General features: G+C 33.2%; 4 protein-coding genes and 1 non-coding gene across 7 annotated transcripts in view; all 5 read right to left on the bottom strand.

The window, feature by feature from the left end:
* The window catches only part of LOC105109052 (ABC transporter C family member 10-like), a 20,186-nt gene extending 13,574 nt beyond the window's left edge, over positions 1-6,612 (bottom strand). The window contains exon 1 of the mRNA XM_011003641.1: positions 6,524-6,612. The gene's annotated coding sequence lies outside the window, so the exon portion shown is untranslated. The remainder of the gene's footprint in view (positions 1-6,523) is intronic.
* Positions 1-6,619, bottom strand: part of LOC105109053 (ABC transporter C family member 10-like) — an 11,820-nt gene extending 5,201 nt beyond the window's left edge. The window contains exons 1-12 of one of the 2 annotated variants that reach the window (XR_839164.1): positions 6,524-6,619; positions 4,068-6,135; positions 3,536-3,856; positions 3,366-3,452; positions 2,694-3,281; positions 2,438-2,602; positions 2,021-2,315; positions 1,682-1,896; positions 1,296-1,601; positions 1,123-1,186; positions 792-1,031; positions 232-524 (exon numbers count right to left, since the gene is read on the bottom strand). Coding sequence is in view for 1 of the 2 variants with exons in the window: in XM_011003642.1 (XP_011001944.1) it covers positions 412-524; positions 792-1,031; positions 1,123-1,186; positions 1,296-1,601; positions 1,682-1,896; positions 2,021-2,315; positions 2,438-2,602; positions 2,694-3,281; positions 3,366-3,452; positions 3,536-3,856; positions 4,068-6,104 (4,431 nt within the window). In the remaining variant the exon portion in view is untranslated. Of the gene's footprint in view, positions 1-226; positions 525-791; positions 1,032-1,122; positions 1,187-1,295; positions 1,602-1,681; positions 1,897-2,020; positions 2,316-2,437; positions 2,603-2,693; positions 3,282-3,365; positions 3,453-3,535; positions 3,857-4,067; positions 6,136-6,523 lie in introns of those variants that run through there. The other variant, XM_011003642.1, reaches the window with a different exon arrangement.
* A 4,456-nt stretch (positions 6,620-11,075) lies between these two features.
* On the bottom strand, positions 11,076-13,455 carry LOC105109051 (uncharacterized). Of its 2 annotated transcripts, XM_011003640.1 has the most exons (6): positions 13,139-13,455; positions 13,016-13,068; positions 12,761-12,928; positions 11,852-11,953; positions 11,417-11,579; positions 11,076-11,235 (listed from the first exon to the last, which is right to left on the bottom strand). In XM_011003640.1, exons 1-5 carry the CDS (start codon positions 13,350-13,352, stop codon positions 11,448-11,450), a joined length of 669 nt encoding a protein of 222 aa, XP_011001942.1. In that variant the 5' UTR covers positions 13,353-13,455; the 3' UTR covers positions 11,076-11,235; positions 11,417-11,447. The 2 variants fall into 2 exon arrangements, with proteins under 2 accessions (XP_011001942.1, XP_011001941.1); XM_011003639.1 differs by lacking the exon at positions 11,076-11,235 and having other exon boundaries at positions 11,253-11,579.
* A 1,715-nt stretch (positions 13,456-15,170) lies between these two features.
* On the bottom strand, positions 15,171-19,259 carry LOC105109050 (hAT transposon superfamily). The gene is made up of 4 exons (XM_011003638.1): positions 18,898-19,259; positions 18,373-18,441; positions 16,626-18,272; positions 15,171-15,820 (listed from the first exon to the last, which is right to left on the bottom strand). Coding segments are annotated over exons 2-4 (2,052 nt in total). The 5' UTR covers positions 18,374-18,441; positions 18,898-19,259; the 3' UTR covers positions 15,171-15,416.
* Positions 19,260-19,298: 39 nt separating this feature from the next.
* TRNAM-CAU (transfer RNA methionine (anticodon CAU)) lies at positions 19,299-19,370 on the bottom strand. The gene has a single exon. It is a non-coding gene; the product is annotated as a tRNA-Met (tRNA).
* Between the last annotated feature and the right edge of the window lie 5,279 nt (positions 19,371-24,649).

Genomic DNA, 24,649 nt, shown 5'->3' with positions numbered 1-24,649 from the left:
TTTCCCTTCTCTTCCCCTCTTTTCTCTTCTTCTTCTTCCTTCTCCCTCTCTTACGTTTGCTCTCAAAAAAACACAGCTCCCTCTTTTGTTCTTTTGTTTTATTTTCTTCCTATTTATATTTATCAACTATTATTCAATTACCACAATACCCCTCATTTAATTATACTTACTCTTTAAGCCACCAAGGGCTTGGTTGCCCTTTCCTACTAATTTTCAAAACATCACAGAATACAGTTACAAAACCAAGGATAGGAAATTCTGTTCCCTTTTCCAATCTTCCTCCTCGTCCCCACAGTATTCATTGTTGCAACACTATACATCCTTCTTCCTACCTGGCCCTGGAACCCTTTATCTTTGCTGCCAAGCCAGGGTGGATTGTGGAATGGGATGCATGAGAAATGATCGTCAGCTTCAATGTGATTCTGCTGCGTGTAAATGAGACCAGTACTCCTTCACAAGCTGTCCAAATAGTGAACCTTCCGTCTTCATTAAGTTCCTTGGCTCGTCGTACTCGACTAGTTTTCCTGAAATAGAACAGAAGTTGAAAATTCTTCTGAGATAGCTCTCATGAAGTTATAGCTACAGTCCAGCTGTTTCCTAGGTGTTGAGATGTGTTGATCTATTGTTTTATCAAATCGAATCCAATAAGAGGACTACACGGAGACTTTCTTCTACTTGAGATTTGAACTGGGCATCTAATTAATGCAATCAGCCAAATCACAGACACGCAGGGGAAAAATTCATGTTGAAGAGCATTCTTTATATAAGAATTGAAGGAAAGAAAAACTTACCATCACTAATGGCAAGCACCATTGAGCAATCCATCACCGTCGGTATCCTGTGAGCTACTGTGATCACAGTGCAACCTGAAAATTCAGTCCGGATAGTCTTTTGCAAAATCAAGTCAGTAGCGTTATCAATTGATGCAGTTGCTTCATCAAGCACCAATACCCTGCTTCTCCTTAAAAGGGCACGGCCCAAGCAAAATAATTGTCTCTGCCCCATGCTCCAATTTGATCCGTCTTCCACAACTGTGTAGCAGGTTGTTAATCATTTACTGACCTTTACGATCAAAATCATACAATCATCATTGACTTTCCATGTAGGAAAAGGAAAACATACCTAGAGAATCTAGACCCTGCAGTTTCTCCTGCACAGCCTCTTGAAGCTGACACTTTCCAAGAACCTACAAAATAAGAAACAAAATTTTCAGTTGCAGGCAGAAAATATCGCTTCCAGTGGTTCGTTGGCAATTCTTACTAGATACAAAATGCAAAATGAACTGGAAAAATTACCTCCCATATCTCCTTGTCAGTATGCTTAGATAAGGGATCCAAGTTGTACCTCACTGTCCCATTAAAGAGAGTAGGATCTTGAGGTATTATTCCGAATCGTGACCTCAGATCATGAAGTCCAATCTTAGAGATGTCTATTCCATCTACAATGATCTTTCCTCCAGTTGGTTCCACCAGTCGGAATAGAGCACCAATAAGAGTAGTCTTCCCACTGCCGGTTCGACCAACAATACCAATCTTGTGACCTCCTTCAAATGTGCAACTGATTCCTTTAAGAACTAGTGGTGTGCCAGGCCTATATCTAATCTGTTTCAAATCGAACTTTTCTCAGTCTGCTAGCCTTCATCAATTGTCTAATTAAACAGAAATCAAAAGGAAAATCTTACCTGCAGATCACAAATATCCACTTTACCCACTGCTGGCCAATCAGATGGAGGACGGTTATCTTCTACCACCTCTGGGGCTTCACTTGGTATATGCATGTATTGATTCAGCCTTTCAACAGAAATGATGTAATTTGCTACCATGCACTGGTTTTGAATTGACATCACGAAGGACATATTTAATGAAAGTCCATACGAAAGTGCCATTCCAATAAATCCTGCAGCAATGGAAGTAATTATTAAATGTGTTGGAAACAGGAGCCAGGACTTAGAAGCGGCTGCAGAACATTAAATCATATTCCAATGAGATAGTGATGAAAAGCATAACTCATATACGCTTACCAGAGCTAAAAGTTCCAGGGGGGAGCAAAACCACGCAGAGTGCTGCAGAGGCAAGAATAGCTGCACAGAATGTTTCGAGTCGTTGAATCAACCACTCATTTGCAGCAAAACTGTGGAAGAAAGGACTAGCATTTATGTCAATGAGTTGAAGGTTTTTTGCGAAGAAACGTTCTTCCCCCTCAAAGGCCCTTATTGTCAAGGCTCCAGCTACAGATTCAGCTAAATGATTTGCCACTAAAGACTTGGTTGTGCCATTGATCCGCATCAACTCTTTTGCAGAGGCAAAGTAATATCTCTGTAGGTAATAACAAGATTGTTAGATCCTCTAATATAAAGATAAAATCGACTTCGATGGCAGTGCCCTCAAAAGAATGAATCAGGACAGAAGCCCCTATAGTAAGTGAACAACAAAATTACCTGTAAACGAATAGCCAGATAAACCATTGGTATGGAGACAAATAAGACTTGCCAGGTAACAACAGCTAGTACTCCCAGATTACTGTAAGCATTTGTTGTTGCACCAACAGCAAAAATCAAACTGAAAGGAACATCAAGATCGACAATGCTCAGGTCTGATGCGACCTATGAGACATACAAGAAAGACATGTCCAGATCAATTAGTTACACGTCATCTCTCATGAAGAAGAAAATATTTTCTGGGTGAGATGCTTACCCGACTCAGTATTCTTCCAAGAGGTGTGGAGTCGTAGAAAGACATAGGTGCACGAAAAAGAGAAAGTAGTAACTGGGAAAATAACGATTTTGATGATTGAAGACCCAAAACAACTGTAAAGATCGATCTACATAGCAAGAAAAGCATTGAGATAACTCCTATACTGAGATAGATCACAATTAAACGCAATGTGCTAACATGAGGATCGTCAACATTAGCTGCCATCCAAGAGTTTTGCGATATCTGACCAGTCACAAATAGCAGGTGACCAAAAGACGCAAGAGAAAAGTACAAGTATCCTTTATTTTGATTCAGATACTCAATATAAGGCTTAAACCCGGTGTCTCCTATTTCTTTTTCTTCCTGCTTAATCAGTTGATCTCCTTGAGATGTTTTAAGCTGCTTCTCTTCATAACTCTTCTTGATCTCCCGGGCAGATGATCCTTGTCTTTGCAGAGCATTAGCTTCTGGAAGCCTTTCAGAACCAGCTGTTTCTTTGTGTGCATTGACAAGGTCCAGAAATTCTTGGCTTGAGGACAACAACTTATGATAAGGAGCTGCTTGTAGGATTTCTCCATCTGACATCAACTGTTTACCAAAATAAGCTATCTTATGGAATTACGGTGACCATCTAATTGTTTCCGGGAATTGATAAAATCAAAGGATACTAACCATAACAGAGTCAAATGCTGGCAAGAAATCTACTTGATGTGTCACAAGCAACACTGTTTTCCCCGAAAGTGCTCCCGTGATATATTCCTGCCAAGAATTATGTTAGATTTCATGGGAGGCTGGTGACTAAGAAGAGGAGACAAGGCTTGCTCTTAGGAAATTTTGATTACATTAAATAAGCTCGTAGCAGTCTCTGCATCCACAGCGCTGAATGGATCATCCAACAGATATATATCTGCGTTCTGATAGAGAGCACGGGCTAGTTGAATTCGCTGCTTTTGACCACCACTTAAATTGACTCCTCTTTCACCTATGTCAGTAAGATCGCCATAAGGAAGCAACTCAAGGTCCTTTACCAGTGAGCATCGCTCAAGTGTGTCTTGGTATCGTTGTCCATCCATTTCAGACCCGAATAAAATGCTCTCTTGTATCGTTCCCGTCTGGATCCAAGCTGTTTGCGAAACATAGGCTATCCTCCCATAAACCTGAATCTGTAGGTCATAAAAATCGAGACAAGTTTCTCATTAGAAAAATGACTGTTGTTTCACTCATGAAATAAAAAAACAGATTACCTCAATTCAGACACGTCAGTTCAGAGAAAACAACAAAAAGCTAAGGATTGGAAATGCATGACAAAATAAATTCAACAAAGTTATCAAAGGATTGATATGTGTTTTGGCAATAAAAATATAGTACACATACGGTTCCCTTTGTATGAGGAACTTCTCCGAGGATTGCTGCTAAAAGGGTTGACTTGCCAGATCCAACTTCTCCACAGACAGCCACCTTTTCACCAGGCATGATCTTTAAACTCACATTTCTCAATGTGGGCTTTGACGAATTCTCTTCCCATGAAAAATCAGCTGACTTGATTAAAACAGAATGGTTTCCCGTATTGCGCCTTTGCAGAACATTCCTACTCTGCAACTCTGGCGCTTCGAGAAACTTTACAATTCGAGCAAAAGCTACCTTTGCTTGAATGACAACTCCAATAACATCAGGGATTGATCTAATTGGGTCTTGAACGAGACGCAAAGTTGCCACAAAGGTGAAAACATTATTAGCATGCAGAGGAATTTTCATGAAATAGCATGCCCCAAAGGTAACAGCAGAAACCAAAACAGGAGAAGACCAGAAGAGAAAAGTATTATAGGCTTTGCGCATCTGCACTGCTGACAACCATTTATACTCCACCTCTCTCAAATTTTCTATGGCATTCTTAAAATGGGTTTCCCAAGCATATAATTTCAATACCTTCATGTTAACCAGAGCCTCGTTGCAAGCTTTCAATCTCTCATCTTGCGCCACCATAAGCTTAGACTGAAATTTATGTTGTAACTTTGCTAGTGGAGCGTTGCACAGCACGGTGATTATTATAACCACTAAGGCAGCAAAAGTTGCGAGTCCCATTGCTCGGTAAAGAATTACAAGAGAGATGCAGAGCTGCAAGCTTGTTGTCCATGTCTGATGAAACCAGAAGGGAAACTCACCTATCCTGTAGGCATCTACAGTAACATAGTTCATTACTTCACCACTCGAGTGCGTCAACCTACCAAGATTGGATAACCTCAGCTGCTTCTTATATATTGCAGCCGTGAGCAAGGACTTTACTTTCAAACCAATAAGCCTGCTCCTAAAATACCATTGCCTTTGCGCTAAGGACTCTAAGTTCTTTAAAAAGAAGAGCGTCAAGGCCAGTAAATAACCTTCATACTTAAAACCTGCTTTCCCTTCAGCAACCAAAATGAAGGCATTAAGAAGTAGAGGCCCAGCTGACAAAGTAAGTATCTTTAGCAAAGCAAAGAGTCCGGAAATTAGAATTTCTTTCCAGTGGCAAAATATAATTATCCACAACAGAGATGGTTGAGATGATTCAGCTTGTTTATGCTTGTTCAGTTGCTCCAGAAACTCAAAATAACAGCTTTCTGCACGGTCTTCCACTCGCAGCTTTGGTATATCCTCATCCTCCAGAGTTTTCGCCTTGCCCATTTTCATCATTGGATTCAACCACCAAAATGACATTTTATTAAAGAATCCGGCTTCAGCAAATAGAGTAACTCTGACAACAGAATCTGTTCTACTTGCACCGTTGGCCTCGCCATTTATTGGTGCGTAGAGGTCACTTTCACAACTCCCTTCATGTTTATATACCTTGTAAACACATACCAATAACAATATTGATCCTGGAAAGGACAGGACATCCAAAGCTATCTTAACCAATATTGCTTTTCCTAAAATGACACTGTATATGGAGAAAGCACAGACAAGTCCAGCAAACAAGAAAGCAAGTATGGACAACAGCCGCAAGGGAGTTCTTTGAAGATGCTTCCCTCGAAGGCTTATGGTTAAACCCACTAAAAGCCATGTAAACCCCTGAAACAACACCACTAACCAGCTTTTCAAAGGTAAGGCGGTCTGGTTTTTCCTCAACTGCTCTTCTAAAATCCATGTGCCCAAGCACAAATACACAAATCCAATACAACCATTGAATATAGCAGAAACTATCCGCAGCCTTGAATAGCCCCGAAATCGAGGTTGGATATTATCTTTTTTGGATGGTGAAGAAGATTTTTGTATGCAAGTGAGCAAGAGCATGGCTAGAAGCAAAACATTGAAACAAATAATCAACGCATGATTGACACATGAAGTTGGCTGAAACACCAGACCAGAACTAGATAACTTTCCACCAATATCCAGATTGCCAGATTCCCCACAAAACACCATCCAAAGGTCCTCCATTATCTTTCCTTTCTTTTTTACTTCTCAGCTTCTGCATCGGCATACAAAGTAAAATAAACCGGTCTGTGTTACAGGATAACTCATCAATCTATCAAATTTCCAAAATCATCTAACAACTTGTTGTCAATGATTATTAGTTTTGAAATTGTTTATTAAACAAAGAAAAGGCATTTCACACACACCCCACAATGACAAGCGCATCATAGAAAAGAACTGAAAAAGTTATGCAAACACAGAGGATTAAAGAAAACGTGGTCGTATAAAAGCAAGAAAAGAGAAACAAAAGGTAGGAAAGCAATGTCTCTTTAAGCCAAAAGAAAAAAGACCTTTTTAGTGAAAAGAATTCAGGGTACAAAGTGAAACCGATACAACAATATATATGACATTTTAAGAGGATAAGAAGTTCAAGAAACAAAAACCTGAAAATTGCACCAAACCCAAAATTCAAGCCGACAAAAATGACCATGCACCCTCCCTCTCTGTGTTGGCCAAAGAATTGTTTAAAATCCAGAAACGTAAATGTTTTAGAGCTCTCTCAATCAAAATTCATAGAGAGAGTGATTAGTGTAGTAGTTTTTGAAGAGAGAACGACAAATATAAAGAAAGGATTGTGGTTTGGTGTGCGCTATGGAGCAGAGTCCTATGTCGTCATGGCTCACGTTGATCTCTGAGAATGACATTTGTGTCTCTTGTCTTGTTTTTCGCTTTCCAACGAAGGCGTGGATCTTGTTGACCTCGATTACTCTTCTTCTCTTCGCTTCTTCTTCGTTAATTATTATTGTCTGTCTATTATACTTGCCACACTTACTTCTATTTATTTGGACTCGTTCGTAATTCAAGAGCAAGATTCCACTTTGCTTCTGGTACATGTTTTTGCTTTGTCTTCTTCTCTCTTTGTTTAAATTATTGGGCAGCGTCAAATTAGTCTCCGACTAGTTATTGGCTACGCCACGGGCAGCTGAGATATCTCCTGGGAAGAAGATGAAGAAGAAATTTAAGGCGAAGTAATTAGATATCTCCTGGGAAGAAGATGAAGAAGAGATTTAAGGCGAAGTGATTATTTTTTAAAAAAAATAAAAAATTTAATATTCGAGTGTTGATCAGGTTAAAGAAATTCTGTTGATTTATAGAAGTGAAAAAAATATTGAGATTTTGGTCATTGAATCAACTGCATTTTATAAAACAAATAAAGAATCGAGGAGACTGTGCTATTGTCAAAATTAAAGGAAAATATTAAAAAAAAAAAGGGGGAGAAAAGTCAGAAATTTACAGCCCAAAATAACATAAGATTGAGGTAATTTTATAAAAAAATAATATAAAATTAATTAAATGATGAAAAATTAAATTAAATTAAATTAATTAAATTTTATTTGAAAAATAATAAAACTTATTCAAAATAATTCTTCAAACTTGTAACTCAATCGTTGTAACAGGACTATTTAATTTAAAGTAAATTCAAAAAAATAATGGCTCAAGAATATTAATAAATTAAATATTGTGAAATGAGATTAAAAATATTAACCTAAAAATACATAAAAAATAAAAATAAAAAAGTTCATTATAAAACCTAACTTAATAAAGTGGATTGACCCGTGAACCTTGAAACTTGACACCTAAGCTAGGTTCCAAAAAACAGGAAGAGAAATGAACTGATTTGACGAGGATAAAATCTTAGGTTCATCAATGACACGACTAGTTGAGAGAATATCAAGTGAAAGTCTATTTAGTTTTTTCAACATTATTTTTTATCATAATAATATCATTTTTACATTTTAGTTGACTTAAAAATCAAAAAATTAGTTAGGAGAGAATTACCTCAAAACCTGTTATTTTTTGCTGTTATTATTTTTTTATTAAAATAACATTATTTTTATTTCTTGCATAATAAAAAATCTAATTATCCCCAGTAACTTTGTTCATTCGATCCCATGTGTGATATGAGATATGACAAGAATCAACTCCCGTGCATATTTAAAATCATGATAAAAAAATAAACATTAAATATAATATAAAAATTGAATAAAATTAAATAACAAGGGATGACCCTGAAAAAAACAAAAAAAGATATTATACCATGTTGTCGGTGGAGGATCCCTCGTGCTGCTTATTATTGTATTCACGAGGGTGAGATTCTTTAGATTTTAACGTTGGCAGTACATGAGTTGCTGTTGGCGCTTTTCCTTTTAGCTACACTGTGCTTGATTTTATCTGGATATATGTCTGCTTTGTTCTTAACTTTTAGTTGATGATTGAGAATGCAGTTTAATCTGTATGTTTAAAAAAGTTAAAAATATTTTATTATTTATTTTTATTAAAATTTAATATGATTTATATATTTTAATATACTGATATTAAAAATAATTTTTAAAAAATAAAAAAAAATCATAAACATATATTTTAGTATGAAAAATTATTTAAAAACAACTATTATTACATTATCAAACACACTTTTATTCTAGCTTGTTCTTAGTACTGGGGTTAGAAAATTTATTTCTTTTTTCTTTTTATTTTGAGGGCAATGGATTAATATTTGGGATTTACAAATTGCATGTTAAGGACCAAGGAGTAGCTTCTTTTTATTTTGAAGGACTATTCTGTACAACAACATCATTTTTTTAAAAAAAGAACTGTTTCGAGGATATATATAAATTTTGGGAAGCCACGACGGTGCCAGCCACCGCTAGCTCTGCCCTCGAGTTCAGACTTCAGAGGACCTGTAACCTTAGAGCTTGCTAATAGGATTAGCCTTGCCCGTGGAGCTTGTGAGTCATGTAATTAATTTTAACATATAGGCAAATATTAGCTATTTCACCCGTGCTCTGCGGTGGGCTGAATTTGTTTTCCTTAAAAAACGAATATTTTTTTTTTCAATGTTTAAAAAATAAAAAAAAATTATGTATATATTCAATTAAATAAATTAAAAATTATCTATATTAATAAATAAAAATTTATTAATAATAAATAAAAATAAAAACTAAAAAATTAAGAGTTAGACATACATCAAGATATTTGGTCTCGTAACTTAGGTATTTCGCACATCTATGTTTAATAATTTATTTATAAAAATTAATTTTTTTATTTAATTTAATGATAATAAAAATAGATATATATATGAAATTAATTGAAATAAAAAATATTATATAATATTATACATATTAAAAATATTATCTAAAAATAATTTTTATATATAAGAACATAAAAAAATATATAGATGAAACAATCTCTTGAAAAATAAATGTATATAAAATAATTAAAAAATAATTATTATTTAAAAGATGTTAAATAAATAAAATAAAAGAGAGAATAAATATTAATTTAAGTATAAATGTAAACATTATTTTGAAAAAAATGAATAAAAAACACATTAATTTAAAAAATATTCTAAGAAAAAAGAAAAGATAAGGCATTGTGGTGCCTGGGTTGCTATGCTGTCTGACCTATCTAGTAAGGATACATGTGCGGACCTATAAGAGTAGGCTTGTGCGCCTGGACATTTAATTCTTTATTTTATTTTAGATATGTCGTTCATTTTATTTTATTTTAAAAATTAATAGATATGTCGTTCATTTTATTTTATTTTTTTTATATATATGAAATTAATTGAAATAAAAAATATTATATAATATTATACATATTAAAAATATTATCTAAAAATAATTTTTATATATAAGAACATAAAAAAATATATAGATGAAACAATCTCTTGAAAAATAAATGTATATAAAATAATTATTATTTAAAAGATGTTAAATAAATAAAATAAAAGAGAGAATAAATATTAATTTAAGTATAAATGTAAACATTATTTTGAAAAAAATGAATAAAAAACACATTAATTTAAAAAATATTCTAAGAAAAAAGAAAAGATAAGGCATTGTGGTGCCTGGGTTGCTATGCTGTCTGACCTATCTAGTAAGGATACATGTGCGGACCTATAAGAGTAGGCTTGTGCGCCTGGACATTTAATTCTTTATTTTATTTTAGATATGTCGTTCATTTTATTTTATTTTAAAAAAAAAAAGCTAAATGACATATTATTTAATATTATCTAGTTTCCAGCCACCATATTAGTTAAAAAACCAAGGGAAAAGTTTGTTCGATCTGCATATCTATTTTCAACCTGTTTTTAACTTGAAAATATTTAGAAAATGTTTTAGGAGACTAATAAATTCATCTATAATTTCAGAAAATTGTTATAAAACATGAAATTAACTTGAAATAAAAAAAATATTACCTAATTCAAATATATTTTTATAGGCAATTTCAAAATAAAAACTATATCATATAAAACTTATCAAATAAAATAATTTGATATCAATATCGATAGTGTTTGGTGACTGCATGTACGCAACAGCATTATGGTTGTGGACAACCATTGTTATGCTAGCAAATGATAGGCTATTTACTATAATATAAACTCAAGCATACTTATCAAACCTGATATGTAGAGTGATCGAGTAACTCAACCTGGTATGTAGATTGATCGAGTAACTCGGAACCTGGCGTGAGTTGGGTTTCAGATTAGGTTTTTTTTTTTAATTAGGTTGGATGTTAATCTAGTTAGTCAAGCCAGGATGATATTGTTTGAAAGGATATCTTTTGAAAGTAACTTAGATTAAAATCACACACATGAGCCTATTTGATATTTTGTATTTTAAAATATTTTTTATTTGAAAATATATTAAAATTATATATTTTTTATTTTTTAAATTTTATTTTTAGAATCTATACATCATAATAATATAAAAATACTGAAAAAAATAATTTAATACAAAAAAATTAATTTTTTTTAAAAAAACATTTTTTAAACATAGAAATAAACATGCTAAGTTTTGCAAAGTACTTTGATGCAGGCAAAATGCATTGTTTAGGCAGACAAATGATATCCAGGTGATAACACTTTTGTAATGCTTCTTAGAGTCTCGTTGATCTCGAGGAAATCCCTCCATATTTCTAAAGATAGCAACAGAATACTATGAGAATGTTCAACTCCTAAATTTAAGTGGTGGAAGAAGACAAATTTTGCAGCAACTATTCTTGCATATGGCAAACTAATTGCAATTGATCAACTTTCTCTTATCGTCAAGGCATCAAGTGCAGAATATGGCAAAGAAGAATCAAGCAGGAAACGTTGCCAATGGTTACCACACAACACAAAATTTTGTTAGATACTTGCAAAAACAGAAGGACATATTACATGGGAGCAAATGACCAGGAAAATTGGTCCGATATCTATTTTACAATCATATAAAAAGTCTGGCAAACATAGCTATAATACTAGTATTGGTTAACATCACTGTTAAGTATATTATCACACAAAGCCATCAGCTTCAGGTGTGCTCGTTATGAACTGCTAAGGAAGTGTGCCAACGCCTTGTCCGCGTCATTGTCATACATGAGTAAAGCTTCAGCTACACTATTAGAAGAAAATCCCATTTCTCGTAGAAGGGTGTAGCCATTGACAAATTCCTGAACCTGGAGGAAAGAAACATAAAGGCCATCATTCACTTCAACTTGAAAAGAAAATGCTCTAATTTGCATTGAAGCAATGGCAAAATACCGTGTTCTTTGTTCTTCAAATGTAATCCAACTAATTGGATTAATTTCAATGGTGGATAATCGCAAGACTCACACACATGCACAACTCAATGTACAGTATACCATCAAAGAAGTAAGGAACGACGACTAACACCATACCAACCATCAGAATCCCCTAGCATCTTGACATTTTTTTAAAAAAAAAGTACCTTAGTTGGATTATCTCCATAGTTTGCAACTGCAAGAGGAACAGCATCTCGACTGAGTCCCAATGCAATATATTTTCTCTCTACAGGATCTGCGGTCGGACCCTGCATTATCAATAATTTTCATTTCATAACTCAACAACTGAGAACCTTTGTCATTGAATGATCAAACCTACACATACATATTTCAAAATCGTTTTTTTAAAAAAAAACCTCGCAATTATCATTACATTTCAATAAGGATATGATATTTATTGTCTATACCAATCAATTTATCCAGACTTAATCTAATCACATGTAACAGCAGAGTTCACTGCACCAACCAATTTAATTGATCTGGTCTTTATACTGTCCCTCCTACTTCATTCACAAGAACTGATTACAAAATCACAAGGTTCTCAAATTATTCATCTCAACTCCAAATATACCCAAATCCACTCGAACAAATGCGAGAAAGAAAATGTCAACCACTAGGATAGTATTTAAGCAAGTACCAAAACTATGATCACCTCAAACACAAATAAAATTACCAAGGTTTCAGAAGACAGATCTTCGAACAAAGAAAGGAGAAACAAGAATTGGAGGGACTTGGCACAGTATACAGGGAGAAAACAGACATCAATTCCAAGGAGGAAGGAGAGTGGCATGGATTGCGACAAAAAGAAGCTTCAAATTAGCCATCTACTTATACACCCATACTCCTCCTGATTTTCTTCTACAAACACCTAATCCAGTGAATCTCAAAATCTCAGTCACCATTCTCTACAACTCCCTTATTTTTTCCGAATTTAAGTTACATAACCCTACTTCATCATTAATCATCACATCAAACAAACAATTATAACAATCAATTCCACTGCACCGACAAATCATAGGAATTTCTCCTATGAAAAAATTATGAAGCACAGTTACCGTTGAAGGAGTCGATCCTAACGGTTTAGAAGGCAGATTTTCCGAGCCAAGCAACCTACTCCAATTCACGCTGCCCTTCTCCGCTTCCGCTAGAATCTGCCTCTCAAGCTCAAAATCAAACTGAACACTACTCCGCGGAATCTCTCCTATCTGCGGCGTCAGTTGTGGCTATGAAACAAAACAGATTAATTAATAATCACAATCATTATTAAATAACAGATTAATTAAGAATACGATATAAAATACAAATCATACCGGAGGAGTGATGCGGTACTCCGGTTTTATCATAACGCGAATCCCTAATCCTGCTGAAACCGGCCAATAAAAAAAAAATTAAAAGTAATCGATTGATTAAAGTAATCACGTAGATTGACTTACATGAAGGAGAGGAGGAGGATGGTTGGGGAAAGGAGTGGTGGCGGGATACGGGAGTGATTGCGGGGTGCGCCGGTTGACTGACTCTTGGATAGAGAGAAGGTCCGTACATAGGATGGCTAGGTGGTGGTGCTGTTGTTAATGGCGTGGATGATCTGTACATCGGGGATTGTGTGTCGTACGGTGAGCTTGTTCTGTTTCTAAAATCGTACTCCATTGTTGAGAGAGGGAGAGGGAAAGACGAAGAAAAGAAAGTTGTTGTCAGTTGTTTGGAAACTGAGGAGGAGGAGGAGGATAACGTGTTTCGGGTTTGTTTGTTTTGGAAGTTTAGACTATTCTAATGACGATTTGGCATTTATGGTTTTTTTAAAAAAAAAAACCGAAGTTTATTGGATTTGAGCTTCCTCTCATTAAATTAAATTAAAATTAAAAAGAAAATTAATATTTTACTTTGCTGTTTAGCAAGACAAATATTATATTAAATTAGTGAAATGTTAATTTTTATTTTCTCCAATAAAATTAACTAACTAGTTATTGGAGTAAAAAATAAAATTTATATAATTTTTATATATTATTATATTAATGTAGAACAAATTGGTATTTTTACATTTTAGAGTAAAAAATTAAAACCTAGGATTAGATGTTTTTTTATCTTTTAATATTTGATGGCATAGTGAAATGACTATATTATTTTTAAAAGAAAAAAATTGATGTTCGTGGATTTTTTTTTATATTTTTATCATTGTTTTTTTTAGTTATTATCAATTTTAATAAGTAGTAATTTAGTATTTTAAAAAATATAAATATAATTAAATAAATTTATTGGTATGTGTTGATTCAAAGACTTTCACTCTAAACCTCGGGATATAATTAAATAATAATAATAATATAGAAATTTAGGGAGTGATGAAATGAAATAAGAAAAAGAAGAAGAAATAGTTAAGAAGATATAAAGAAGACAAGCTATGACCAAAACTATCTAATTTTTTGGTGGGAAATTGATCTAGACATTTTGAGAAATGGCTAAAGCAATTTAAAAATATAAAATATAAAAAAATAACTTAAATTAATTTATCAAATCTATTATCTAGAATTCTCGGAACGAGATAATCTCATGGAAAGAAAAATAACTTGATTTAACCTTGATTAATCTGCTAAATTTTTGTAATTTTGATAATAAAATTAAGATAACCCTTTAGAGAACAAATTTGTTGACCCAATGTTGAAAAATGATAATTAAGTCAACATGAGTTAACCCGTTAAGCATTATCTTTAAGTCATAAGAGCAAGATAACATAATATAAAATAAAATAAAATAAATTATGAAACTTAATTTTCTATCAAACACAATATTAAATGATGAATTCAAGAGAAAATATCAATTAAAAAAATTGAGTTACCTTGCTAAACCTGTAATCTGGGTCATGAGACAAAAACAACTTAATAAAAAACAAATTTATTGCTAAGGGACTAATAATCTAGTTCATGATATTGAAATAATTTTTAGAAAGAAAATAAAAAATAAATCAATTTAATCATGATTAAAATGTCAAAGCTCACAACCTTAATCGTGAGATCAAGATATACTCATAAAAAGTAAATCAAAATATATTATGAAACTCAATTTCTAACCGATCTAATATTATAAATCAAAATATATTATGAAGCTCAATTCCTAACCGATCTAATATTGAATAATGAAATTGAAAAAAATATCAATTAAAAAATATTACAAAAAACAACTCGAGTAAACCCAAATTAATCCGTTAAACACTATTCTCAGATTATAAGGTCAAAATAACATAATTAAAAATAAACAAAATAAATCATAAAATTTAATTTTTAATTATTTAAATATTAAAAAATAATTAATAAAAAAATCTTAGTGAACCATGTTGATTCACTAAACCCATAATTTATATAATAAATGTACTATAACTCATTCAAAAAAACAAATCTATGATTTAAGAATAAAAATCAAAATAAAATATTGATTAAAAAAATCAAAAAAGAAAAAGAAAAAGTGCTTTATAAAAAAAAAAAGGTACAGTGAAACCCTCCTTTTTAATTTATAAATAAGCGATTTACTAGTTATTACAACAAAAGGCTAACTTTCTAGGCATATTTACATCAAGGCACGGGGATAAACATCAAGCTACTACTACATTTCTTTAATACACAAAAGATAAACACTAATGAGTAAAGATCTAAAACCAGGGGCTGACTTTCTGAGCTTGATTACAAGGCTTTGAGAGAAAATGGCACGACGGACTTTGCATAATCACAAACCAAAAAGGTGGTCGTTTGCACCGAATATGGCAGCATTGAATCGCGTGTTCAAATCACTGCCATCCAAAGCAGAACCAAAGCGATCAAGCCATTGAGTTGGACTCGGGTTATCACTCTCCTCGACCCACTCTGAAGTCATATCAATGTCATCGTATTGAATAGGATCGGCTTCTAAAGGTTTTGTTCTCATTTGTCTTGTTAACTTGAGATTGTAGTTTATGTAGGCAAGGTCATTCAATGTTTCTTTGTCAATCTTATTGCGTTTCTCAGAGTGAATTTGCTGAAATGTGCTCCAATGTTTCTCGAAAGTAAACGTGCTGCAAACCTGACTCAGTATTCTGATGGCAACTCGTTGCAACACGGGTGCAGAGTCACCAAATTGTTCCCACCAAAGCCCTGCAGTATGTCCACATTAGAAGTTAGTTTTGATAATTCAACAAATGAAGTTATGGACATATACCAAAATAATACTTTCACAAGCGTAAGATCATAGGCAAAAGACAAGACAACAGAGACTCAAACCCTGCATGCCAACTCAGTTATGACAGTAAAAACAGAAACCTATCTGCATGGCATAAAATCACAATTCAAAGGATGTTATTGCCATTTCCCATGTATAAAAGGGTGTTTCTGGATGTCCAGTTGTCTGCATAAGCATGCATGAAGCTGCAAAGTTCCAGGATATGCAGATGACACTTGAAACTGAAACAAAAAATATGATGAATGTTTGTGTGAAGCATAACCAAAGTCGAATGCGAAAGGCGTCCACAATGTAAGTTCTGCTTCTCTTAGATCAAGATCTTAATAGGCGTTCCAGAAGTTGTGGCAATTAACCTAAAAACTAACTTTTTTTCTTGTTTTTGAGATTTGAGGATTTCTGTTCATCTAAAGACTGATAGAAGTTAGAAAATAAAAACAAATCCTAGAAGCTCCCAACCAGAAGCAGCTCAGAGCTGATCTGGATGTGTGGATTTTCCACCTTGTTCTCGGTTTCTCTGCGTTGTCGGCATGAATGTTCTATGGCAATGATGGACCACAAGGGGGCAAATATGGTTGCTATATACAATGTTATATTCTCCTCAAATTAGTATATACCAGTGATATGCCACAACATGCAGTTTGCAAACAACATCAGACAAAACTCATACTGGCACACTCGAGCATATGCAGGCATTCATTCACATCATGTACAGAGACATACCAGGTGCAACTGTATCTCGTGCCTCCATAGCTAGACTACAACCAAACATTCCACTTGCCCTCGTGAAAATAAAAATCTGATTGGTGATGTCACGTCTCATATCAGGTGTAGGAAGTAGCTTCTCTATAACCTTGAAGAAGTCTTCTTTAATAGATACAAGGAATTTAATTTCTGGATTATACTGGACGCTGGGGTTCAAGAATGCAGCTGCTGAATGTAAAGGTGAATGGAGTTGACCCCCCCACTTTCTGTCTACTATGTCTAAAAAGGTCTTGCATTTGCTTTCATCCATTATGTAGTAAGTCCTAATCGATTCCTTGGCCCTTGTCATTAACTCGTAGATAGAACCCACGGCAGGTTTACCACCTGATACTTCCCTCATCACTTTGAGAAAAGGCTCGGATATAGCCACACTTTCTTCCACAGCCCTCCAGAAATCCCCATCCTCAATGATGGCAATACAAACTATGTTTTTTGGATTATTTGCATACGAGGAATTCATAGAAAACTCAGGGCTGTTGAGCATTTGCTTCAATCTTGACCTCTGCTTCAGCATCGATTGCAATGAGAGGAAATTCGACACAGGCTTCGTGATACCAGTCTTTATTAGTTCCTGCCCTCCGGTAAACTTTTTCATCAGATCGAGTATTGAGACACTATTGTATATAAGCTTTGATATGGTTTGTGCTTGTGAGATGCATTTGTTCACCCAATCTACTTTAGTGAACTCCTCCAAGATCAAATTCAAGCACTGAGAAGCACAAGGAGACACAAAAATGGTTCCATAATTCTGAAGAATGTGGTTAGCAATACCAGTATAGTTGAAACTACTATCCATAATTATCTGCACAACATTTTCAGCACCAAAGTCTTGAATAACAGAATCAAATAAATCAGCAAGGCATTTGGTGTTCTTAAAGATAGACGATGCATCTACAGACTTGTGGAAAAACGTCCTGGAGGGAGAGGAAACTAAGAAGTTGATCAAAGCTCTAGACTTGTTATCCGTCCATGTGTCAGCAATGATAGTACAACCAGTGGTCGCCCACTCTTTCTCAGCATCCTTCGTTTGCAAACTAACTTCAGACTTGATCCTTTCCAACCACGTAGTCCTCAACATATCAGCCGAAGGCCCTGTAAATCCCGCACCACATTTCCCAATTGCATCAACCATTAGCTGATACGAGGGAGAACGAGCAACACTAAAATCCAACTTATTCTCAAAAAAGAAGAGAGCAATGTTTTTTTCAGCATTCTCTTGACTGCTTAGAGGTGGCACTGCCATTGGCATTGGCATAACAGTAGGGTAAACTTTCGCCACCACCGGAGTTGGAGCAGTTGCTTCCACGGTCAAAAGACTTCGACTCGAAGTAACATTTACCGTAGATTTACCCTCCACAACCTTCTGCTTCTTGGCATTGCTAGTTTCTTTAACATCGTCCTTGGATGCTATTATAGCTCTTACCCTATCACTAACATCATCCCTCACTTTGCTACACGGATTCACACCTTTACTCGGAAGTCTCGACAAATGATGCTTTAATCTACTAATCCCACCATTCAAAACCCTTAAACAAAATTTACATTTCACCTTGTTTCCATCTAATTTCTCAGCATATTCCCAGCAAACATCTTTTTCTCGAACCACTACCACTCATTAATTAATTAACATAAAACTAATCAGCACATTTTACTTAATAAAATTAAACTACAAGATTTATATGAATAATAATAAGGTTTAACTTACTGATAAATTAGAAAATGTTTCCGAGTCCAGCGATTAACTAGAAAATGTTTCCGAGTCCGGCACGCCCACCTAGAGAGAGAGAGAGAGCAATTTTTTTACAATAAAATTTATATCAGCATTGGCTTGAATAATTACTGAAGTGCCAATGCAATTAAGAGTAACGAATTAATCAAGGAATTCAAATCTATCAACAATACAAAGAAATGCATCAAATATTTGGATTAATATTCATCTTTTAATGCTCAACTTGTCTTCTAATTGATTAAAGTTCCTATTGGAAATCGGCTTTAATTTACTCTTTTTTTCTATTTACAATAAATGATTTTCCATTAAAGGAAAAAAATTAAAGTGAATTAGCATATCAGATTTTCCCTCATTTTCCGAGCAACCAAACAGAGTATTGAGTGAGGAAATCTTTTTTAAAGTTTTGAAACGAAAATTAATTTTAAATTAAAAAAAGGGGGGGGGGGGAGAGTGTAAAGAAATGAAGAAGAGAGATAAAGCGAGAAATAAGATGAGGCTTACAGAGAGAGAAGGGGGAGAGGCGAGTCGACGGAGAGATAAACGGAGGTTGCAGAGTTGGGATTTTTCTCTTTTCTTTTCTATTTATCGCGCGATATTTTGGACTTTGGTGGCAGTACTTAGGGTTTTATCAAGCTTTATTTTTCGCTCTCTCTCTGATCTTTCTCTTTCCTGTGGCTTGCTGGTTTATCCTCTCTTTTCTCGTTTTACATGATTTTTTCTGATGGTGCCTTTTTATTTTCCATTTTAGGCCTTTTTGTTCCTTTTTGGCGATATATCGTCGACACCGTGAACCACTCCTATATTGACACGTCAGTACAAATTTAAAGTTAAAGCACAAAACGACGCCGTTTTCCTAAAACAGCTAGGAACTGAAAAATTGTAACGCTGGAAGCCACTCTTTTTATCAGAGCCTGGTTTCGATCCAGGGACCTGTGGGTTATGGGCCCACCACGCTTCCGCTGCGCCACTCTGATTTGTTGAACATGTCGTCCTTCAAATTCTATATATTTTAGTTATAATAAAACCACTCCACTTCAATTTGGTCCCTGTCCAAGACTGTTTGCTGGTCAGGTAGAGAGAAGGACACGGACCAGAAAGCCACAAAAGGAATGATATGGTACGATCCTTGAATTTGTCACTATCTCCTTGTTGCACCCGGCCATCTGACGCGTAATCTCTTGTTTGTTTTTGTGGCAAAACTGTATTTTTGTTATTTTTTAATTATTTAATTATTTTGATGTGTTGATGTAACAGTTAAATTTTAAAAAATAAAAAATATATTATTTTAATATATTATATATTCTAATCATACTAAACCATTCCCACTTCAATTTGGTCCCTGTCCAAGACTATGTTTATAGATCAGGTAGAGAGAAGGGCAGACCAGAAAGCTACAAAAGGAATGATATCTTACAAGTTACAATCCTTAAATCTGTCACTATCTCCTTGTTGCACCCCCGGGTGTGTGTAATGATTGTTTTTGCCATTAAATTATATTTTTGAGATTATTGTAATTATTTTAATTAATTTTTTTTATTTTTTAAATTATTTTAATTCGTGATATTATAATTAAATTTTATAAAATAAAAAAATTATTTTTATACATTTTTAAATGATAAATACTTTGAATAGCATTACCTTAATATAATATATATATATATATATATATCACAAAGCTCATGCTGCAGGCAGAAACAGGAGCAAGAGAAGTTGACCCATATATATATATATATATATATATAATAAACTTCTCTTGTGCCCGCCCGCAGCAGCCTTGTTATATATATATATATAACCAGTCTAAAACAACAAATAATTAAAAAGAAATACATTTCGAGTTAGTCGTCTGCCCTAGAGTCTCGAAGCGTTGTATCTATGCATTTGGATGGCAGAGATGCTGGATTTTGGTGATAGAACATGTTAAATCATTGTTATTTATATAATAATTAAACCTCTTTTCTTTTTTCAAAACTTATTGAGCGCGTAAATCATAACTTAATAAATTAAAATGGTTTCAATAAAAAAAAACCAACTAAAACAATGAGATATGATCTTTTAATTCGACACTAGTTTTTTTTTTTTTGACTTCGAATTGAAACTTTTAATCTTATATATATAGAAAAAAATTTAAATCATTATAAATTAATGAGAAACTAGCCATATTCTCAGACTTTATTAATGGAAGATCTCATTTCTTGATGATTATTAGAGAGTGTCAATCTTTTTTCAAATTATAATATATAATCATGAAAAATTTAAATAAGAAGCAAAATTAGATATTGGTCCATGAAAACTATATATAAATTTATCTAATATTTATTTATTTATTTATATTTATAGATAACAATTAATTAGGGAGAGAGAACAAGTCAAAGTGTTGTGGCATAATAATTAAACATTGTCAAGCATAATTATGTCACTCTCGTCTCTGTGGTAAGCAAGGCAGTACTGAGGTCAATATTCTGCATGCATGCTGTAATACTATATATTATTCTAATATATTAGAACACCTATCTCATTAGAAAATAGAATTTTCTCATCATGTCAACAATACCTTACGTCTCGAAAAAGTCAATTCTTATTTATTGACTATTCTACGTCTTCTTGTTCTTATTCTGCAAGAAGAGGATTCTCTCTATCAATTTCAGATGACTGAAACTCGAACCAGCGATACCAGCGACGTGTCCTCTCATCAGCAAACATCAAATTACAGAAAAGTCAAATATCCATAAATCTTTTATTTGCAACTTGAATTATTAATTTGTTTCTTTTATCAAATTATTGAAATAATTAATTAAACTCAGTTTTAGTACGTGAATAATAAGTTTAAAAAGACAAAGAATCTGCATAAAATAACAATATTTTTTAATTTCCAAAGCACCTCACTCATATTATCAATGCCTATTTAGTATATTTTGTTTTCCCTTTGTTTTTTCAATTAATTTTGGTGGATTTAAGATAGAATTCCAACTTGAATAATCATCATTCTTTACTCAAGCAAAAAAAATTATCTTACTTTCTTTAGTTTTCAGCTTTTTTTTGGTATATTTTCTTATATGGAGTAACAACGATGAAATCTGGGTAAGAAGTGAATGTTTGTTTTTTTTTTTATTGTAACTTGCCTTTTAAATTGTTTTTACTTGAAGAAATATAAAATTAATTTTTTAGATAATTAATATAATAATATTAAAAATAAAAAAAATACCCTAAACCATTATATATATATATATAAAACGAAGTTTCATCGGAGAAGAATAGAGAAGAGCAGCTCTGACGGTCTCGGTGCCTGCCCACATGGGATCTCTACAGCAAGGTCTGGAGAGCCAAGACAGCAAGGCGTGGTTTGGTGGTAGAGAAATAAATTGCAAGTGGGAGTCATTAGGTGGAGGACTGTCATGTCTCGATCCAACTGCCACCATTGATTGGTGCTTCTTCTCCTTCATTGATCAACCATGTTAAGGATGTCAAGACGACGACTTCCAGAAAATCAACATTCAGTTTTCACGACTCCACGCCCGCAGCATACATTATTTTTAATCCCATGTGATAGATGCCCTAAACATAAACAAGGAAGCTATTTTCCACAATTTTTGTATTATAGACAGTTTCATGTCAAACCTTTATTTTTCATAACTGGGAGTTTTAGAGGTTGATGACAAAAATTGGATTTTCTGCACCAACATTTTTTTTTATTTGAAGAGTTTAGGTGTAATGATTAAGCCAATGAGTTTATTATGAAGATTTATAGCAAATGAAGATTAAATTTTAAGAATAAAAATTTGTACTTTGTTTATGATTGATGAATGCTAAGAATAAACAGTAAAAAAAAGAAGATTCTAAAGTTGAACTCATTTTCTGGGTTGTTTAAACTTTGGAGTGTATTTATAACTTTTTTTTCGGTGAGGAGTTGTAAGTTTTTTCTTCTTCATTTAAGTGAGAGGAATATCCTTGTAATTAATATTAATATTGATGGTTAGTATCTCTTTACATGACATTTAATATTAAGTATATCACTTGATTCATGAAAAATAATTATATACTAGTCTGTATATAATATTAATATTGATGAGATTATCTCTTATAATTAATAATAATATTGATTTGACATTGTGATGATTCTTAAATAATGTTTTGATATAATAAAAATTATAAGGATGATGATGCTATATTCTCATTAGAACTCCAGATATGGCCAAAATACCGAACAGTGCTCGGGCTGGAAGACAGATTCGGGCTTCTTTGTTGTTGCTACAATTTGGACTTGATAATGGCCTTTTTAGATCTTGGGCTCCATATGAAAGTTGTAGGCCTATGTCTTACCTTTCCATCCATATAAATTGGACCTAAATCTGAGATATATAGCTCTAGATATGACCCAATTACCGAACAGTGTTCCGGTTTGGATTGCTCCGACATCTCTTTTCTAAGTTTGGCCTGCATTAAAAATAGACATTTACCACAAATTACAGGTATCTTGTATTATTAGATACATTATTATAAAACATATTTTAGTTAAGGAGTTATTGATACTTCAAGTGCAAAATGATGATATAAAACCATGATAAAAATGCACTTTTAAGTACTAATCAATTTGCTGATGCCGTGGGAAGCATTAGTTTATAGCAAGGTAATACTAATCCTACAAGTGCCTTGATCAGATGCTCTGGGCAGACAAGAGGCTGTGTGCATTAACTGTGATTTTCTCTCGGCAGTGACAACTTTGTCGGATTTTGTCAATGCAAGCACAAAGCTAAAAAAGGTTGGGTCTCGGCAGTGACAACTTTGTCGGATTTTGCCAATGCAAGCACAACGCTAAATAAGAGTGGACAAGTGGTAAGAATTTGGAATCAAGATGTTTGTTTAAAAGGTTGGGCAAGTGGTAAGGATTTGGGATCAAGAGATTTGCTTCCTCTAGGGTCTGTGGGATTAGTCGTGGTGCGTGCAAGCTAACCCGGACACCCACGTTAATCTAAAAAAAAAAGGTTGGGCAAGTGGGCATTCCAGTGCTTGGCCTAGTGGTGGAAGGGGCTTATCTCTTTCCACTGCACCTGGATTCGAGCCCTGACATGCATGTCTGTTACCCCCGCGGTGCCTTACATGCCTACTGGGTTTGCAGGGTATTCAGTGGGTCGTGAGGATTAGTCGTGGTGCGTGCAAGCTGGCCCGGACACCCCACGTAAATAAAAAAAAAAGATTGGACAAGTGGGAATCGCACTTGATGTAATGAATAAGTTGTAACTTGTAAAGAGCTTTCGTAAAAAATATTTATTTTTTTAATATATATATATTAACTAAGGTGAATATATATAATTTAACTTGTGATAATTTTAATTAATTTTATAAATTTTAAAATTAATAATCATGTAAATTTCCAATGACTTTAAAAAAACTCAAATTTATAATTATTAAATAGCAAACTCAAAACCTGACCAGTTAAATTATTTCTTAGAGTTATTTGTTTTTTAAATTGATTTAATACAATGATATAAAAAATATAATTTTATTTAAATAATCATTATTACAAAACCAAGTAGTTACATGCAAATTTATCACATGCCCCCTTTAATTTTGACTCACTAACCTTACAACAACCGTTCACTAACCGTTTGAGTGAAGACCGTAGAAATGGTAGCTACCGAATTGGTTGCTTGACATTATTCTGAAATATTGAGGATTAAATTTTTGAGATTTATCTCAAAAAATATCCTAGTTATTGAGTCATGGGAGACTTCATATGGGTCTAACTTAAAAAAAATGGTTCCAGTTTTTTTTAAAAGAAAAATCTTGTTTTTTTATTGATCAAGTTTGAAAGGATTTATCTTAATCAAACTTACATGTTATCTAAATCTAATCAAATTATTATTAAAATTGATATAAATTATAATATAGCTCAAATCAAACTTTGAACAAGAACTTTGAATTTATTTGTTTTTATATTTTAAAAGTATTTAAAAAATTAATTTTTTATTTTAAATTATTATTTTTTATATTTTTAATATATTAATATAAAAAATAAATTAAAAAATATTATTTTGATATTCCAAGCAAAAAACACTTTGACAATAAATCATAATCACATTACCAAATGGGTTCTTTGTTGAGTGAGTAGTGTTTGTTGTTGTAGTAATATTTATTTTTTAAAGTGTTTTTTTAATTTGAAAATATATTAAAATAATATTTTTATTATTTTTTAAATTTTATTTTTAATATATATATATATATATATATAAAAATAATTAAAAAAAACTTTATT

Source organism: Populus euphratica, unplaced genomic scaffold (assembly GCF_000495115.2).
Source record: "Populus euphratica unplaced genomic scaffold, PopEup_1.0 scaffold439.1, whole genome shotgun sequence".
In the NCBI taxonomy this organism is placed as follows: domain Eukaryota; kingdom Viridiplantae; phylum Streptophyta; class Magnoliopsida; order Malpighiales; family Salicaceae; genus Populus; species Populus euphratica.
This window is presented reverse-complemented; position numbering and strand designations above follow the sequence as displayed.

Coding starts and splice junctions, on each gene's coding strand:
- LOC105109051 (XM_011003640.1), bottom strand. CDS start 13,352: ATGGAGTACGATTTTAGAAACAGAACAAGCTCACCGTACGACACACAA. Junction 12,929..13,015: donor AGTACCGCATCACTCCTCCG/GTATGATTTGTA, acceptor TTTGTTTCATAG/CCACAACTGACGCCGCAGAT. Junction 11,580..11,851: donor ATGGAGATAATCCAACTAAG/GTACTTTTTTTT, acceptor TCTTTCCTCCAG/GTTCAGGAATTTGTCAATGG.
- LOC105109050 (XM_011003638.1), bottom strand. Junction 15,821..16,625: donor ACGAGATACAGTTGCACCTG/GTATGTCTCTGT, acceptor GACATACTGCAG/GGCTTTGGTGGGAACAATTT.